This window comes from Pavona decussata, unplaced genomic scaffold (assembly GCF_977016875.1).
Source record: "Pavona decussata unplaced genomic scaffold, jaPavDecu1.1 SCAFFOLD_432, whole genome shotgun sequence".
Taxonomy (NCBI): Eukaryota; Metazoa; Cnidaria; class Anthozoa; order Scleractinia; family Agariciidae; genus Pavona; species Pavona decussata.
Genome location: NW_028145789.1, coordinates 35,001 through 54,384, shown reverse-complemented (window position 1 = coordinate 54,384; position 19,384 = coordinate 35,001). Strand labels below are relative to the sequence as shown.

The 19,384-nt window shown below is 38.1% G+C and overlaps 3 protein-coding genes across 3 annotated transcripts in view; all 3 read right to left on the bottom strand.

Moving 5' to 3' along the window:
• Positions 1–19,384, bottom strand: part of LOC146450690 (uncharacterized) — a 134,137-nt gene that overhangs the window by 93,891 nt on the left and 20,862 nt on the right. The window contains exon 5 of the mRNA XM_085100092.1: positions 2,212–2,334. Coding sequence (XP_084956218.1) covers positions 2,212–2,334 — 123 coding nt within the window. The remainder of the gene's footprint in view (positions 1–2,211; positions 2,335–19,384) is intronic.
• On the bottom strand, positions 2,758–7,732 carry LOC146450692 (uncharacterized). Its single transcript, XM_085100096.1, has 3 exons — positions 7,534–7,732; positions 4,565–4,833; positions 2,758–3,796 (listed from the first exon to the last, which is right to left on the bottom strand). Exons 1-3 carry the CDS (start codon positions 7,601–7,603, stop codon positions 3,647–3,649), a joined length of 489 nt encoding a protein of 162 aa, XP_084956222.1. The 5' UTR covers positions 7,604–7,732; the 3' UTR covers positions 2,758–3,646.
• LOC146450691 (CD209 antigen-like protein A) lies at positions 12,125–13,307 on the bottom strand. The gene is made up of 2 exons (XM_085100097.1): positions 13,202–13,307; positions 12,125–12,587 (listed from the first exon to the last, which is right to left on the bottom strand). The coding sequence occupies exons 1-2, from the start codon at positions 13,203–13,205 to the stop codon at positions 12,163–12,165; spliced, it is 429 nt and encodes a 142-aa protein (XP_084956223.1). The 5' UTR covers positions 13,206–13,307; the 3' UTR covers positions 12,125–12,162.

Sequence of the window (19,384 nt, the reverse complement as noted above, 5' to 3'; positions counted from 1 at the left end):
AATTAACACTTGTCACCCTTTCCTGGGCAGGAAATTGAGCTATGATCAGTTTAGTTTTGTGAACTATTTCCAGCCATTGTCAAATAGAGAGATCATAAGAGTAATGAACATCAGCTAGGAGATTTTTAACAATTATTAAACATGTCTACTTGATTAAAAAAAAATTACTAGTTTCGTAATAATATCCACTTTATATGGTGTAAAGGAATTGTAGAGTCTTACCTTCAGGCATGCAGCTATTCTTTCCATCTCCTACGTATCCAGGATTACAAGAACAGTTGTATGATCCAACAGTGTTTATGCAGGAAGCAAGGCTTGGGAGGCAGTCATGAGATCCTTGAGTGCATTCATCGATATCTGAAAAAATCAGCAAAGAGTAACTGATTACATTATTGCATGTGTTAATTTAAACCAATGGTTTCTTTGATTTCCCAACGCCGATCCCAGGAAAGAAAATAAAAACTTTTTTTCCCAGACTAAGTTAAACTTCAATTTCCAAAAGCACGATGCCTGTTACACTGTCAGGTAGACAATAGTGACGTTGACATAAACGCTGTCTTGACATTCATGTATATCTAGATGAGCTTATTGAGCTCTAGAGGCAAACATGTATACAGAATGTTTCAATTAACGTTGTCGGCTATTAAAGCGTCAAGCTATCCCAAAAACACCGAAAGGTAGTATAAGTATCTTTAAACCTTCCCAATTCGGTTGTAATTCCGTGACGACCGTGAAATTACAACTGAATTGTGAAGGTTTAAAGCTACCTATACTACCCCTCGGAGTTGTTGGGTAAGCTTAAGGCTTTAATATCTGACAACGTTAATTAAAATAGCTGTATATTGTAATGTCTTAAAATAAAAAAAAAAAAAAATAAAAAAACATACAAAAAAACTACCTTTACAGGTATTTCCAAGATATCGATATCCAACCGGACAGATGCATTCGTATGATCCTTCAGTGTTAGTGCATGTGGCATTCAACGGGCAGGGAGAACTCTTCGAGCATTCATCTATATCTGGAAGAGAAAGATTGATGACCACATACAGTAATTTAATCATTATTCACCTCTGAAAGATGTGGCTCCAATGATGGACTCTAACGGTCCATCTAAACGGTTATCCTGTAGTTTTAAGGTACTTACTTAGACCTAGCCACTTTCTCATGACAACTAGCTAAGTACAGTGTCAGCTATTTTTTAGTGTCACTGCGAATACCTAAAAAACGTATTTGTCTTAATGGAATCGTCAAAATAATGGTTGGGTTTTGTTAACAGAAAGCCAACAAGTTCACAAAAACTACTGTTAATTACGTTTGGCTGTGGATGCCCAGCATGCAAGTGGATCGCAACTTGAAAAAAAATATATGTTCTTTCTTGGAGAAAAACCTTGTAATATTTTCGTTCTCGGTGTAACAGCGATTTCATGTCACAAAACAGGTTCAACTATTTGAACAGTTTTTACTAAAATACAGCAAAATCTCCGTGACATTGTCTTTTTAAGTGCAAACATATTAGGGGATGTTTAAATGTAAAAACTCGCACTCGTGCGAGTTTTATACCTGTATAACATTATGAGTTCATACCGTGTTTACATGAAAACTAGGACACTTCATGTCGACCGACGTGATTGTGACGCCATTATTATTGGGTTGCATACCGAAGAGTATGCATGCGCTACCTACATGTTCCAGACTCTTAGTGAGTGATTTCATCCTAGAGCGAACAGCCGCACCGTGTTGACATAACATCGGAATGAGTTTTCATACCGGAATGAAAATCTCGCTCCGGTACAGTTACCCGGATGAACTCACACTGGTATGACTCGCTCCGGTATGAGATTTTGTGCTTATATCATGTAAACGAATACAGAGTCACAAGAGTAAACTGGAGTGAACTCGAACCAGAATGAAAGAGTCGCGCTGGTATCATGCAAACACCCCCTTAGTTCAATCAACTGTTTACTTTAAGAATCGGCCACATCTTGTGATCCCTTTGCGTACACTTAATGCAGGCATTGTATTGTTTTGTATAGCCACGTGTTGAGGTGCCAGCGCGCTTGGTAACAGACGCGTGCTCGAGGCTACGGTTATAAACGTCGGTATCAGTGTTCTTTCTTTTAAAACTACGAAGTGCCTTTCTCAAGCGTGTTTAGAAGGGAAATTACTTTCAGACAGTAATGTAAGCTATAGATAACGAAAAGTTATTCATACCTTGACACGAGTTTGGATCTCCGGTAAAACCAGGTTTGCAACTGCATTTGTACGATCCTTTGGTGTTTTCACAAATGGCATTCGTGTGGCAAAGGCCCAGATTCCCGTTGCATTCATCAACATCTGAAGAGATAAGATCTCGATGTACTAAGCTTAAATATCAACAATTTACTCTTTTTAGGTCTTGTGCTACAGAAGCCAGCCTGCATCACAGGGGATCGGTATTTAATGGAACAGGTTAAAGTTGCCGTGGAGATAAGACATCCACTGAATTTGAATTATTTAAAAACATCGTTGCATCAAAAGGTTATCCTAAATACGTTACTTAAATTTAAAAAAAAGATGCTAAAATAACTCATAAGTAAAAGTAAAGACGGAGCGATAACATTTGTTTTCACAACAAGACAAAAACAATCCAAATTTTTAAAAAAACATCCATGTTCACTAGCGTAGTGACTTAAGAAAAATAGTTTCCAAATGCTTGAGTGGAAAAAAAAAATCTAGTGTGCCTTAACAGCACGTGCTTCATTCTATTTGAATCGGATTTTTCTGCAAATCGAGTAATGTACGCGTTAGTCACTGTGACTCCACTTGAATTAATATAACAATAGAGTTGATGTTCGCGGGCGTAAATATGTTTTTGGCACGAGTCAGGCTCATTTTAGCCCGAGCCGCAGGCAAGGGCTAAAATGAGTTCTGAGAAGGGCCAAAACCATATTTACGCGCAAGAAAATCAACTCTATTACTATTTTAATAATTTCAGAGGGTATTTACAAAAGGAATAAAGGACGGTACAGTAAGAGATAGCTTGAAATGAGCGTCGCGTCGGCGTTTATTTTACAGTTATTTCATTGTACAAAAGTATTCATTGTCGCATAACAGAACACCGCAAAATTTGTCGAAAGAATATTTACTTCTAAATTTTGAAAGGAAAAATAACAGAATTTTTTAAACAGTGAAGACATGGTCACTAGTACAAGTGTTCAAAAATTAATTGTGCAAGTGCTAAACTGAGCGGGTTTCGCTCGACGAAGACAAACTGTTTACCTTCACCTCGCGGCCTATTTCCATCATCGCCCACGAGTTTCTGTAAGTCCACTTCTCTAGCTAGCTGAGACGACTGGAAATTTGCTTCTTCGTTAGGTTTTTCAGCCATTTTGTAGCTCAAAACAATTTTTTTGCAGATGGCAGCGCTTCCAGTCAAACAAGCAAGAAAACGGCGCGAACAGTTAAATGGTGTCCGGCTCTGATTGGCTGGCTACGTTATTTTCTTGTTTCTCATTGGCTTAGAGCAGCGGGCTAAAATATATTTTAGCCCGCTGAATTCTCCATTTTAGCACGGAAAATACGCCGCAATGCTCGATGAAATTATTATAATACCTAATAGGAACCGGTTAAATGCAGCTCGCTATAATTTAAATTTTGCAATTGAATGTTATAGTAAAAGACTTTTAAACTTAACAGGCTTACCCTTTTCACAACGATCACCCTCAAATCCTGAGGGACAAACACAACGATATCCTTTGTCTGTAAAACCTGACTGACAAATCCCGTTGTTATTGCATGGCGTATTTCCACATGCGTTCTTCAATAAATAAATAAAAGTGAAGAAAGAAATGCATAAATAAGTTAAGTTAGTAAATTCAATAGTTTCTCGTGATTTGATTCGCGGTATGGTATGCTGGTTCTCAAAACACCCAGCAGTTTAAAATAAGGATATGAATTAAGAGTAAAACGGAGAACGCCATTGGAATAAGAGGCTCGTTTGAGCAAACATCTGGGGTGAGTTGCATAAAATTTAATCTCTGACGATAGCATTTACGCCCACCGTTAAGTATTACGCAATTCGTCTCTGGGCTTTTCGCAATTCACTTCTTGTAATTATCAGCTTTTTGTCGCTTCGTATCTCCCTCTAGCGTACTATTATTACTAATTACAAGAGTTTTTCTTTCACCTTGAAAGAAAGCATCCAACTTGACTGCTTGACTGCTTGACTGGACTGAAAGTATTGCTTGACTAACTTTAGTAGCAATGGTCATCTCTTCTAGATCTTCTACGTTTAAAGACCCGAAAGAACTGATGGGGGAGATTGTTACTTTACACCGGGAGGCAATTTTTGCGCGCGTCCTTTTGGTTAGGCCGCTTTACTATCCCTAAGAAAAACAAGGGACCGTCTGTAGTCCAAGTATCTTAGATTTAATTCCAAATGCTCATTCATAACGGGACTTTATCTTAAATACTGCGACTTGGTAAGATTTAATTTTTACCTTCAACTGAAACGTTTAGATTCACGCATAAGACGGGGGTAAGATTTGATATGGGGAGAAATTATCGAAGTTTCTGTTACCCGCACCTTTGCTCCTCGGTAAAAGTAAGATGTATCATCGTTGAACTCGCTGTCGTGCTCCAAATGAGTGGAGTTATTCAACTCACATTTGTGTTTTACTTTTCCATTTTCTGGCTTTTTTTTTTTGAAGTTAAAGCTGACGCAGTTGGGCTCCTGGTAACACATCAGCTCACAGAGATCCATGTCCAGAATGCCGATGACTTTTATCGTGTGATTTGTCAGACGTTTGTTGGCAAAGAAGAAGAGAGCTGGAAACTCCATGGAGCGAAATTCTTCTAGAGGAATAGAAAGCAAAACTTATACTTAAAAATTTTCGATGCGTGGTGATAGTCAATAGTTAAGAGGCTGATATCTACAAATAAGTTTGCTCTCACTTTGGTGGCGAGGTCAAGAATCAGAAAGTCAACAATGAAGGCTTGACTGAAAAGTTGGCTTTACTTTGAAGAAAATTGAATGAAATTTTTAATGTTAAATTTCACTCAGTCGATGGAGAAAATATATGCGCCCACTCTCGAAACGGGTAAAAAGAATTAAACAGCTAAACAGAGTCCATTTTGTAAATAGTTTTCTGCCTCTTCTCTCCCTTCTTCGTTTTATTCGTCTGTTATATTCTTCAATGCACTTTTCATCAAAAAACATTCACATGTGCTGTTCATGAGCTTTCTCCACACAAGCCGGTTGTCTACAACTTTTCTCTGGTAATCAATAGCGCCACCACATTTGAGAGCACATTAGTACAGGGCGGCTAACAAGTAGCGTCGCATCTTCCAGTTCACTGAACAGTTGTGTCTACAACATGGGTTGGCGGGAAAAATAACAAGAGATGGTGTAAAGGGGATTATGTAGGCCCTGCGCTTCTCAAGGAGCGAGAAGCTAGAGGTCAAGCATGTGACGAGATTGTAAAGATACCGTTTACCGTTTACTTTAAGTGCGAAACATTTGAAGAAGGTAAACCTAGAAGAATAAAGTGGATGTTTGCATTAAACATCTTCAAGTGTTCTTATTCCAAGTTCATGAAGACGTAAAGGCATGCCACTTTTAGGATATTTTATCTCTCGACCAGAACCTTGTATTTGGAGAATCTGTGTTGTCATGGTCAAATAGTTGAATGCATGAATTACTGTCAATCTGGTCCCCAATATGACTAAACAGAATTTGTTTCAACAAGAGACTGGTTTCAACTGTAATGACAAAAAAAGCTGTTGCTATGGTAACGAGATGACATCTTGTTGCATCGTGTTTACACCTTCCTTGTAAGACGATTTTATTCGGCTTCAAGGAAAATCTGGAAAATTGATAAATGAAATGTCATCTTGGGCTACAACAGGGCTAGCTATATGTAGAAAAAGAGGTTTTTTTCCTAATTTTTCTGCAGTTTGAAAAACATGAGACTTTAAAAGTTGGTTTACAGAGAAAATTTAATATGTGACCGAAAGAACAAATGTTTATTACTGGCAGTCGACATGAACATCTTCGAAAAAACAAAATAAGTGCCTTCAGTAAAAAACAAAACTAGACAAGCAGCCATAAATGCATTAAAATAAAAATGAAATATAACAAAATTTAATAGAACAGTTCCCTTACTTTTTTTTAAATCGATGTGTGTTATTGAATAGCCTACTATTCTTAAAAGTGCAGATGTTCTGCGCTTCAAATTCTGCTTCTATTTCGTCAAAAACACGCCGCGTATTCATAGACGCTCACTAATTTGCTTTCAAGACTGAGTTTGAACTGTCCCTTGGATAAGTTTCACCATTTAAGCCGTTTCACTTTACATATTAAGCACCTGTTATGCGAGTAGGAGCCGTAGTGAATATGCGTGCGTTGGACAGAATACACACATCAAAACAACTGTGAAAAAAAAAAAAAAAAAAAACAATATTTGGGCTTTATCAAGGCGCCTGCCGAGCTCAGCTAAAAACGGCGTGGGTGTATGTTTCACTGCAAAAAAAAATATATATTATTTTCAGAATTTGATGAAAATTGTTGCACTTATCATATAACTGTTTTTATGTTATGAGTCCACACAAGTTTGCAAACCAAACGCTTGAACAGACAGTTATACAACTAAATTTGATAGCAACGTCACCATTATCACCTGCAATAGGATTTCTTGCCATTTTTTTTAAACCGAGCACTATTTTAATCCCAACGTTATGGTCAAATTTGGCGCGAACTAAATTTAAGAACATTGAGGAATTTTTAAAACATATATAATGAAAAATAAATCGCCTTCTTTCCACCAGAACTCGCTTATTTTCTTCCCAACTTTAAAATCTAGCCCCCAAAAATATTGTGTCGAAACACAAAAGCTCGTTGTCATTTATTACGGTGATGAATTTTGGAATTTATTTGGGAAAACTTACTGATCTCGATAACGTCAATTTGACCCGGAATTCCAGCATGGTCTTGAAACACTTAGACCGTGGAAGGCATTTTGTAGAAGCACGAATTGCAAGCAATTTCATGACGACTATGTACAAGAACCCACAAACACCCTCGGCCGATCTCTACCTTCAAGTGAGGTAAAATCGTCTTTTGAAAACAACTCTTTGATGGGATAGTTTACATTTATCTTACCTCAACGACCCGGCCGTAAAACGCAACCGGCTCTAAAGTTTGAAGATACTAATTCTCCTTGGGGATCTTCATCCATACATTCATTTATTCATAGCTTCTAAGAATTTGGTGTTGAATCAAGACAATGAACGCAAACAAGCTACCTTCCCAAACACTTTGCAAACAGAATGGGGGTGAAAGAAGGCGACAAAGAAAACGACAAAAATTGAACTTTCGCTTTGGTCCGAGTCAAAGGTTTTTTCCTTGAAAAAATGTCCTGGTGGTTAGAAATTGTCTTGAATATCTTAACATCGACAGCTAATAAAGAACTGCCTGAAAACTTTAACAGAAAACAAACTAAAATACTATAACATAAAATCGATATAAGAAACTTTATTCCCCAAAATAGCTCTTACCTTGTGAGCGAACTGGAGTAGACATTGCACACGCCAGCGACATAACAACCAAGAATAGAAAACAATCCATTCCTCCTTTCAAGTGGCCTCACGTTGATCTGTGTAACTTGAAAAAGGTATTCCCCCAAAAGATTGCGACAGAACACGAAATTTCGATATCACTTGTTATGGTGACCTATCATAACGCAATGAATGTCCTGTCTTGTTAATGCTGCAGTTTTAAAAAAAGCAACTGTGGCTAGCAAAGTGGCGCCAACATGTTTAATTGTCATATCTAAGCCAATGAAGGGTAACCACATCCTTTATGACTTTGCTCGACTCATTATCTTTATTTGCTCACCTTATACAAAAAGCCCCCGTCGAGCTACATATCAATTTTAATAAGGAAAATTATGTATTTTTAAAAACGCACGGTTAGACTTCCTGTTAGTCCACTGTGGTCCTAATTTTCTGTTTTAGTGAAAATTGTTATAGATTTTAGACATGTTATGTTAAAGCTGTCGTGAAACCAACACTTATGAAAGAAAGTGATGTTTAGTTTAGACCGGTCTGATAAACATCGCACGTAATTGTTAGAAGTGAGTGAGTTAATTAATTGTGTGCATATATAACTTAGACATGACTGTCGCAAGAGCTATATTTGTCTTAATGACACATTTTACATAAGACATTGAGACTTTCTGTTTAGATTTGTCGTTGTACGCAGTTTCCAGTGAAAAACATAATACTCATTTTAGGTAAGAAGCCTCAGTTATTCGCACTTTACAGTTTTAACCTTCGACGACAATCCAATCCGATCCAATCCGATCCAATCCGATCCGACCCGACCCGAGCTGATCTAATCCCATCCGATCCCATCCCATCCCATCTCGTCCAATCCGATTCAGTCCGGTCTAATATAATCCAATCCGGTTCAATCCAATCCGATCCGATCCAACCCAATCCGATCTAATCCGACCCGACCCGATCCGATCCGATCCGATCCGATCCGATCCGATCCGATCCAATGCAATTCAATTCAATTCTTTTATTGTTAACAGGGCCCCATTTTATTTATTGGTGAGTTTCACTATTTATTTCTGTGACGATCCAGGAAAACGACTGCGTTAGAGGCCACATAGGATTACTTGCTTCCAAGGAGATACTCTATGACATGACATTTAATTTATCATTGAGTACTTATTTTGAATGAAATATCAAGAACTATATCGCACTTTTGCAAATTTCTAACTTATGCACCTTTGCAGCCCGTCAGTAGCCTCTGATTTTTTCTTTTTAATTGACAACATAGGCATGTATACTGTGATATAGGGTTGAATATGATTACCATTCAAACCAAGGAACGGGCGTATTATAGCTTTTGGAGTTCCTCCCATTATGCCAACTCGAAAAAATGGGCTTTAATAAGTGAACAACCATCCCGATTACACGGTACTCACCTAAAGCAGTTGCGAAAAGAAAGTATTGACAAATTCAGGTTATAGGTGAAAGCGTTAGGTACGCAATGTGGATCGTGTTTTCGCAGATTTGCCTTTCCAGCGCACTCCGCAGAAACGCAGAGGAATACACTACCGAAAAAGAAAAAGAAGTAAGGAGATGCCTACCATGGCCACTGCTGTATTCTCATTCCTATTGGTGGGGGCGGGGGTTACGACAATGAAGTAAGATGATTCCCTGAGTCCGCCGAACACATTCACACAGTGGCTGGATAAAATTGAGGTAAACAATTTTCCGTCACTGAGGGCGACAATCACGCAGTGGATACATTTGGCAACCAACGGGCTCCACGGGCCCTAGTCGATGTATTACAATTAAGTACCCGGCCACGCACTGGATGGATAATATGTAATAATAATAAAGTAATGATATCGAAAATTACACAAGCACAAACCAAAATCCTAAGGCTCAAACTTGGCTCATGCTTGGCCTATACTTTATGCCTGTTCTTGACTTAAATTTAGTTTGGTGTCGAAAGAAATGAAGATACCCTAATCTCAAACAAAATACTAAACCTGTCTTTCTACATCCACATCTATCAAGAAATGACATGCCCTCTGTGCGAGGCTTATGTGCCTGGGCAGCGGCAAAACTTGGGTTAATCATCTTTAATTTGACTCACGTTAGGTCTAGTTTCTACCGTCTTTGATTCAATGATTAGTGGAGAAACACAAAAACAAAGAATGTAACAGACATCCTGAACATGGACATCGCGAAATTTTAACCACAAATTCCATAAAAAAAGAAACAAAAAGTAAAATAAGCAGCGCTCGTGATCAAAGGACGTAAAAACTAACTATAAATTAAGTTATTAGCAACAATGAGTTTGATGAACACACACACAAAGAAAACTTACCTCATAGATATTCAATCCGGAGTTTCTCTCGTGTGGCCAGGAAGGACACCTGCGTTGGCAGGCGAAGGACACGATGGCGCCGAAGCAGCTGTTTCAACGATATTTATCAATCGTGCAACTGCGTTCCACGATGCAAGAACCGAGAGCTTGCTCGCAGGCTAAAGAACCGTACGCCTTCAGAATCAGTGCCACTTTACTTTAGTATCATGCCATAAACCGAAAAAGGACACGTGACCTTTTAATGCACACATGTTAATTTTTGCTTCATTCCAGAAAGGACGAAACGTTTTTGTCATCAGTTTTGCTGTGGCTATAATCTCTAGGACTATATGTAGAGGTCGCAATTGATATAAGAGTCTAGTGGCACATCATGCTTAATGAGGACGCTCACCCTCATTTCCAAAAGCATCTACTCGAATCATTATCCTACAATCAGTTTATCAGCTTAAAACCCCCATGCTCTTTCTTTCTTGGCAATGTGAAGGTTTGGAGATTGCTTTGTTTAAATTGTCGTCGTCCTGGGCATGCAATAACACCGTTCAAATTCCAAACACATATAAGTTAAATGATGTTAGAAGGAGCGCTACCGCGCACAGACCGTTAATTGTTTTTTAACGTTGACACTGCATTAACAGGGACGTTGCTATTACTCTAACACATTTCAAAATCGATTGTGGTCAGGTCAGGGCCCAAAATGCCAACAAAAACATAGAGTAAAGAAGTTTGTCAAGCTTCATAACCATTTCCTTTTGTTAACTATGCCCTACGTTAGCAACTATGCCACGTCTTACCATTCATCCCATATGCACCACAATACTATTAGCGATGTTTTAACTATCGATGTTCGGTCTCCGATGAAAGAAAATTGAACCCATAGTTAAGGGAACTATCAGATATCCCTACTGCCAGGTGTATTGCTGACAACAGGTCAAGAACTCCAACTTTTCTCCTTTTGGACCTTAATGGGCTGAATAAGGGACTAGCAATTACTAAGGATGCTAACCAGGACTTTAATGGCCAGGAACGTCCTTATATTAATGGCTGTTGAGGCCCAAGCTTGTTTATTTCCCTTTTATTTTTTCTTTGAAGCTGTGCTTAAAATCTTACCTAAGACTGTGGCCAAGCAATTTAGTCTTAAAATCATTCAAGGAATTTGCAGTCACTTGGCGTAATTCTGTGGGTAAACCGCTCTTCAAGTGAGCTCCACTGTATGAGAAACTTCTCTATAACCAGTGCGTTGTTGTTGAAGACTTAGTGTGTTTTCAGATAGGCTTACGGAAGTAGTTCCTATTGATCTTTGTGAGTAGTATTCATAAAGACACACCGATACCGAGTTTTCAAGACCTCGCTCAGCAGTAGAGTATAAAGAATAGCGAAAAGGCGGCCATCGTTTGGATCCTGTTAGGAAAACTCGGATTTCGTTTTCGCCTGAGCCACTGATTGTGAAAAGATAACTTTCAACGGGACGTAATTGTCTTGTGTGACCGGGGGAGGGATTCTGACCCCCTCCTCCATATCTTCGCAAAAACATAAGCTTTGACAGTGAAGGTCGGAGGAGAGATAATGAGTCAGTTATTGAAAGATGGTTTAGACGGTGTTTAACAAAACCACGTTCTAGCCCATTTTCAATTTTCCCAACAATCATATCTAAACATTGGCTGCTGCTGACGGTAGCAAGTAAGCTAGAAAACTATTTATCTACTTAAAATAAAACACTATTAAACAGATTTGGAGGCGCACTGATTGTCTTAAGCCACGGCCTAAGTTATATGTTGTTGAAATAACTGGCCTAATGTGTCAAAAGATACTTTGTTTGAGGCCTGCAATGAGAAGGATATGATTATATTCAAATCAGTACCTATGGACTTCCTAAATAATTACACTTGTTTGTCGCGTTTCTTTCGACTTGTTTCTTTTTTTTTAACTTTAAGTTATTATCCTATAAATTAAGGATTCTTCTTCTTCTTTTAGTATTAGATAGTTATTGTGAAATATTTTAAATCTGTATTATCTTGTAAAGCTTAATTTCGTAGCTGTTTCTATTTATGATTTCTTGATTTCAACTTGAAAAATCATTGTACTTATAAATTACGGGTTCTTCTTTTAGTATTAGAATTTTTGTGAAATGCTTCAAATTTAATTTGTATTACTATGTAAAACTTAGTGTCTTAGTATATTACTGCCCTTGTCATTTTATTATATTTCGTCTTGGTGCGCCTTGACTAGCTGTAACCTGAATCAGTCCCACAGCTGCTTGATTAGAAGCCACTGGATGTCTAAAGGTACTTTTCGCAAAGAATGGTGGGGCTAATCGGAACCCAACCTCCCGTTAATGTACATGGTACGTCATACCAATTTCCTAGATTTCCGTTAAGGCGGCCGCAACCCTCGTTGCCTCCATAGTTGTTAGGTTCACCTGGTGACCAGTTGTCGTAGTGCCCCTTCAGTGGGGTGTCATCAACCCAATACCACTTTGAGTCATCAGCGTTTCTCTTCAGCCCAATCCATGCTTTCCCCCTTGTGACCGTTTTCTGTTTAATAACCAGTTTGTAAACGAAGTCGTTTTCTTCGCCTGAGTTAATTACAACGAGGTCTCCTCCCAGACCCTGACAAACTGCTCGAGCATCGCTCCATTTTGGGGTTGGCGTATCGTCCACGTAATAACATGACACTCCAAATAATTCCCAGTCGGATGGACAACCTACTTAGCGAAATAGAATAAATTAATATTATTTTCTCCTCTTCTCGTCTGGGTGTAACTACAAATTCATGACTTTCGTTCTATAGCTATCTCTGTGAGCTGATTTGTTACCAGACGATGTGTTTAGAACCCAGAAACACAGATGTAAGCTAAATAACTCCACTCATTTAGACAACGACAGTGACTTCAAGGATGTTCTATCTTACTTCTACAGAGGAGCAAAGGTGAGGGTAACAGAAAATTTGACCATGATTTCACCTACAATCTTGGACAGATCAAATGAAAAATTAAGAACCCTTCCCCGCCTCCTCCACCATTTCAATAATGGAAAAGGGCGCATTTTTCTTTTGCACGCGAATTCATCATTGATTTTTCTGAGGGTGAGGGGGCGGGGGGGGGGGGGGGAAGGGAAGAAGGGTTTAATTTTTTTTATTTTAATCTGTACAAGATTGCAGCTAGAAAGCCAAAGTTCTGATAAGAGAAGATTTAAGTAAACAATTGTAAACAAATGTCTGTTTTCTCAACAGAGTTAATAATATAGTTTGTTACCGTAAACAGATTCAAGCGATGACGTTTCGAACGTTTCGATCTCATGGACAAGGAGAATAACTTACCCATTTTAACGTCACATTTTTCGCCACTCCAGGGCAGTTTACACGAACAGGAAAAAGTTTCCTTTTTCTTGTCAAACAAGCAAGAACCTCCGTTGCGGCAGCCTGCTATTTGGCATCCCTGTGATAGAAATGCATTTTTTTTCCTTTTATGATAATTTCCATGTGATTAACAACTACATTTGAATACAGTCATCAACCAAACTTAAGCCTCCACTACGTACTGACCAAATAATTCTAGGTACAAATATGTCAAAGTGAACCCACCTTGAGAAACATTGAAAAACTAACGCCTGGTTGATCAACAAGCTCATGGTCTTCGTTGATGGCGGGTGCATTCTCGCGCCGGTTTAGTTCACAAGTTCCTTTTTTGCCTTGCTTAAAGTTCGTGGAAGTACACCAAGAGATTTTTAGACATGACTGGCTGCAGGACATTAAACTGGGTGAGGCAAGCTGTTTCACGACATGACCTGGCAGTCGCTTGTTTACCCGCGTTGCGAACTTAGCAGATCGAGAATTTTCTTCAACAGCAAAAACCGTGGCATTCATTAGAAATCCATGTAAAATGATAAACAGGCAAATCGTACTAGAACGATTTTGCAGCACACCAGACTTAGCCATGGTGCAGTTAACGCGTAGTTGATAAAGTCTGCTTTCTACAGGAGGAACAATACTGAACACCACCAGATAAATAGTTGAAGTATTAAGCAAACCAACTACCGAGGCCGTGTTAAATAATTGATGTCCTGCAAAAGCTATATTTTCGCTTTTGTTAATTATGACAGGTCTTTTGTAAATAGAACCGCTCCTGCTTTTTATCTCTTGCCAAGAGATAAGAGGTACTCGTTTGGTTTATGAATTATGAACATGAAGGCAGCCAAAACCATAACTATGACATTCATGAAACGTATAAGCAACCAAATTGATTTTGGCAGTCTGCTCACTCTGCTGTGCTCACGATTTTATAATCTCACGTGCCGGTATATAAAAAGTTAGTTATGATCATCAAAGCTTAGTAGTAAAGAACTGCATCAAACAAATGATCACGAAGGGACGAAAACTGTCGCAAAGAGAGCAAAATAGAACCAGCAGGCAAATTCGGAAAGACAAATGAAAATACGGAGTAGGGAATTCTTTAAAACAAAACAAAAATACTGCGACTGAAATTATTATTCCGCTAAAGAATGCGATCAGATCATCCTGTGTTAGGCTTGATGTTGAAAACAGGATTTTAAAAACAGTCAATGGTATTTGAAGTATGTTTTTTTTTTTCAAATATTGAGAGAGTGCCCCCGCAAGATGTCTGGCTTCTGATAGCGGACATTAAAATTACCATCCTACAGAGCTATAACTTTTTGTGGGCTGTTAGCCACATACTCAGCGAGTTCGCTGGGAACCTTTTGTTTTATTTATTATTTCACTAGTGACTAAGATGTTTTATTATACTTACTTTTTATTTGTATTAGCACAAGAAGAGAAAACTTTGATAATTTTAAGATTTCTTGTTGCAAAACGCTCTATAAACACCCAAATCAACTAAGATGGACTTAACAGTGCTACAATTAATTTTTCATAATTTATTTTTATCCTCTCATTCAATAAGAGGTTCAACTAATTTTTCTCGTTTTTGCTTGTTAGAAAATTCTCGTTTTTCACTTTTAAGAAATGAATTGAACCTAAAGAAATTCCAGGTAAACAGTCAACTTGGTAAGTTTTAAGGAAAAAGATAGAAATCGAGCCTGCTTGACAATCAGGAAAAATAAACTTTAAATTATTTGCATTTGGTCTGCGTTTTGGCGCCGGATACGGACTACAGGATAACTCAAATTTTTCGCTGATTGTCTTTACCAGCTAAGAATCTAATTCCTTTTAAATTATTTTCATTTTATGTAATCAAAGGCGGCAAAAAAATTGAATATTTGTAAGCACGTCTCGAAAAAGGCTAAACAACCGAATCATTTTCGGATTTTTAAAACACTGCGATTAGTACTTCTTTGCACCATGGTGCCTTACATTCTCATGGAAAATATGCTTTTCTTATTAAGAAAAGAAGACGAAAAGGAAAAAGCTAAAAGAATGAGATAAAAAGTATATATTTAGCATAAAATTGACAGTAGAAGCGAGTTTAATTAACATTTAAGAACGCTGTACATTTAATTCCTTGCAATTACTGTACTTGTTTACGTCAAATCGAGTGTTGCTGAGCCATGCAAAGTTTACTAATTGCCGCCACTAGGTAAGAAACATTTACTTAGGTGTTGGCAGATGATGATCAGGAATTGAAGAGTAACGCTGGAGTCTGCCGTTGACACGGTTCGCAATATTTGTTGATAAACCGATCTACCGTTTTCCTAACAGCAGTAACATGAAATCGAATGTTTAAGACCTAATCCAGCTGTTCCAGAGAGCAGCTGTTGTTCCGCGTTATATATTTTTGTGCTCAGCATTTGCGATAAAAGTAGTCAAAAGCCGCAAAATTTTAATATTAAAATATTACAGACAGGGTATAGCTCCGGTTTTTTTTTTTTTTTTTTTCCTTTTTTTTTTAGCTTTTTAAGTCTGTACTATTCTAGAATCGCCGTTTTTGTACAAGAAACTCATAATCCACGTGGGACGAACTTGGGGAAACAGCTATAGGCGTCTGGTTAAGCGTTGCGTAGTGTCCTTTAGTATACATATGAGCTCGAGACCAGAGATTGCAACTCCCCCGGATACGGAAGGAATCTCCCAGTCACCCGTACGGACCACAAATCTCCCAGATAAAAAAAAAAAAAAAAAAAGAAAACATGCTCGGATAGTTCTCCACAACCAACCAAGGTTACAGCTCAAATTTTTGCAAATGTCCACAAAATTTTGATTTTGCGAGTTCACGTCCCGGTTTCTTGGTGAATTGTTTTGTATATTTATTCACCAAACTCGGTTTGAACTCGTATCCCTAGGATTATAATTTCATATTGCTCAAACGATTTGTTGGTAACAACACTATTACACAAAAAACCGAAGACATTAGCGAACTCCAATGGGCGATTCATCTCTTAGACGAATCGACTGGCTTAAATCTTGGTATAGTCTAGTCATGCCTGTTTGTTTAGAGAGAGGGTGGGGAAGGAAGGGGGTTGCACTCTCATATAAAGGTGATGGGGTGATCGTAACAAGTTTAAAAAGAACCCCTAAAAGGTTCCACGGCCCAGTTGTTCAAAGCCCGATTAAGCTAATCCTGGATTAATGTGAACTTTGATACAAGTTTAATTATTAATCGGTAAAGATTCTTCCAAAAGATTTTTGGTCCTCAGTTTTGACTTAGACTTTTCTTTACCTTTAGCTTTAAATTAAGCTTTAAAACCACTTTCAAAGAGTGAAATGAAAACCTCGATTAGCTTTTAATCATAGATCAGCGTTAATTGGCTTTCGAACAACCCGGCCCAGAATTCTTTTTTGTGGGCGTGGTCCGAGCAATTTTCTACCCTTAAAAAATACCAAACCAGTTGACTGACTTTTGCTTCCTCTAGTTTTTTTTTTTTTTTTGGTTCAATACCCTAAAAGGTACCACCATACCATATACGGAAGTAATTTTAGATTTTCGAACCCTAAGGGGCACCATGGGCTCTAGCAAGACATGGGTTTTGACTAAAAAAAGGTTATATTTATCTCAAATAAGGTTGAATTCCTCAGACTGAAGTAGTCTCTTGCATTTTCTGGTCGTTTCTCCCTACTTATTTCTTTTAGAACAGCCCCAACAACGTGCCATTGGATTCAGAACTGCACCACGAACATTTAAGTCTTGAACCGAGCGTCCTGCTCAAATCCCCATGCGCGGGCGGTAAGCGCACGAGCATTAACGCTAGCGAACTTAGCGTCCGCGAATGATATTCGAATAGGACGCTAGGTCACCAAGACTAAACGAATGATACAGCTGTATAGATCTGAATAATATATATTTATAACTAAATTGTAGGAAACGACAGAAAAAGACAAAATCTGCTTCATCGTGAGCAACTCAACTTTATTTGAGATGAATGTAATCTTTATTTAGTCGAAACCCATGTTTCCTATAGCCCATGGGAGTACTAATCTACGAATTTTAACCTCTTAAAGGAACGACGATCGCCCCTATTACTTTTATATGAGAGTCGCCAACCCACCCCTTACAGGGATATAAAAAGCTTTTTCAAAATGGAGTTAAGAAGAAATGGTCCATCTTTATTTATTGCATTTTAAATGTTTTATTTATTTTATTTTGTTTGAATCTCACGTTTGCCGTAAACGCGATTCTACATCTCTTTAATATAGATTTCTTTCTCATTTTTTCCCCTTAAGTTTCCTGACATCATCCCAATCAAAAGCCCAGTAGAGTGCCATCCCACATTAAACTCTTAAACTCCAATAGTGATCAGCATGTAATTTCTCCTTACCATATCACTGTCTGATCAAACAGTCAGGCCATGGCAACAAAGGAGATAATCACCAAAGATAAAATTATCTTAATTCTCCTACCTTGTTGCACAAGTAATAAGCACAGAGGAGTAAGGAGAATGTATAATGATATTGCTGCTTAAAGGACTAACGGGGTGTTCATGCAAGCAGACCTCAGATTGAAATTAATAATTAAAAAGAAAGGAAGGACCTGAAAGAAAAGTAGGATCAATGAAGGAAAGAACGACACAAAGAAAGAAAAAGACTGTTTCTTCTCTATTTGGTATTTTCATTTCATTTCATCGAGTCTAGGAGTCCAACTGAGTATTGTTTCTAATAGCGCGAACGGGTTCGGTGCGAGGTTGGCGAACAATGTATGGGACAAAATGGTTTTTGAAAATCAATTGTTTCACTTGACGAAATACTCCACAATTAATGACATATTTCGCATCGTGTTCCAGGGTCCTCTCCATACCGCCAATTTCAATATCACGATACCCCAGGGGACTAGGCTGATACACATGGCCTTTGTGGGATTGCAGCGTACTTCCCATCGAGCCCTACCCGCCCTTCTTGCCGCAAACTGCGTGGCCCTTGAGCTAGTCGTATTTTTAAGTTCTTTTTTTTTTTTTCTTCATTTAAGACCATTTAACCCATGGGTGTGTGTGGGGGGGGGGGGGGGGGTTCATATTCCGAGTAACCTACTACTAGGTGGCTTGCCAACACAGTCTAAAGAATCTCCCCTGTCCTTCGTTGTAACCCAACGCGGGGAGGTCTGACGGATTTTTTAGCACTTGTCAAAGGTGCTGCCAGGACGTGTGAGGGCGGGAGGTCCACATTCTCATTTATTGTTGGCTGAAGTCTAAGCTTGTACTAACTCGTGCCTATTTTTGTATCTTATTACAACGTGAGAAACATGAGTACCTTTTGTACTCTCGCTAATCCCTTCTCGTTCTCTCTCTCTTTGTTTGTTTGTTTGTTTGTTTTTGTTTTTGTTCTTTTTTTTTGGGGGGGGGGGGGAGTGGGGGGCTATCCCTAATTTGTCCTCGTTTCGTTTTTCAACGTGCATAATTCAGTACAGTCCCTTAGCTTTCGCGCGAGTGATCTGAGGAAAAAAAATGTGTGACCACCCGATGTCTAAGTCTTCGTTTCTGAGTTTGTTAAGATCATTAAATCATTTTATCACTTTCAATCTTTATGAATCCCCAAATTCAAACTGTGTGTAAGGTATACCGTTCTCTTGCTGTTCAATTTACAAACTGTATCTGCTTTTTATCTTTAGTTTTATTTTATTTTTGAGTTCATAATCAAGAGATAATCATACAACATCGCAATTATAATAATACAACTTGTTACGATGATGCCTTTGCCAGTGATAATCTAATGTTCCTTAAAATGTATTGGAAATGAACTCGACTTAAATTAACTTGCAGTTCAATTGACAAGCTAATCTGATTTTTATGTTTATTTTTATTTTTATTTATCTGATGTTAAGTTCATAATCAAGAGATAATCATACAACATTGTAATTATAGTAATACAACTTGTTACGATGATGGCTTTGTTAGTCATAATCTAATGCTCTTTAGTAAAAGTATCTTACAAAATGTTGCCTTCTGAAGGACCAGGCAACTGATAAAATCATCATCATTATCATCATCGTTTTATTTATAACTAGGCAAATAACATACTACAAAAACGTGAAAGGAAAGGAAAAAAACTAGTGATTACTTACTAGTCATGGAATATTTACAGTCAACATTTTCCTGCTTG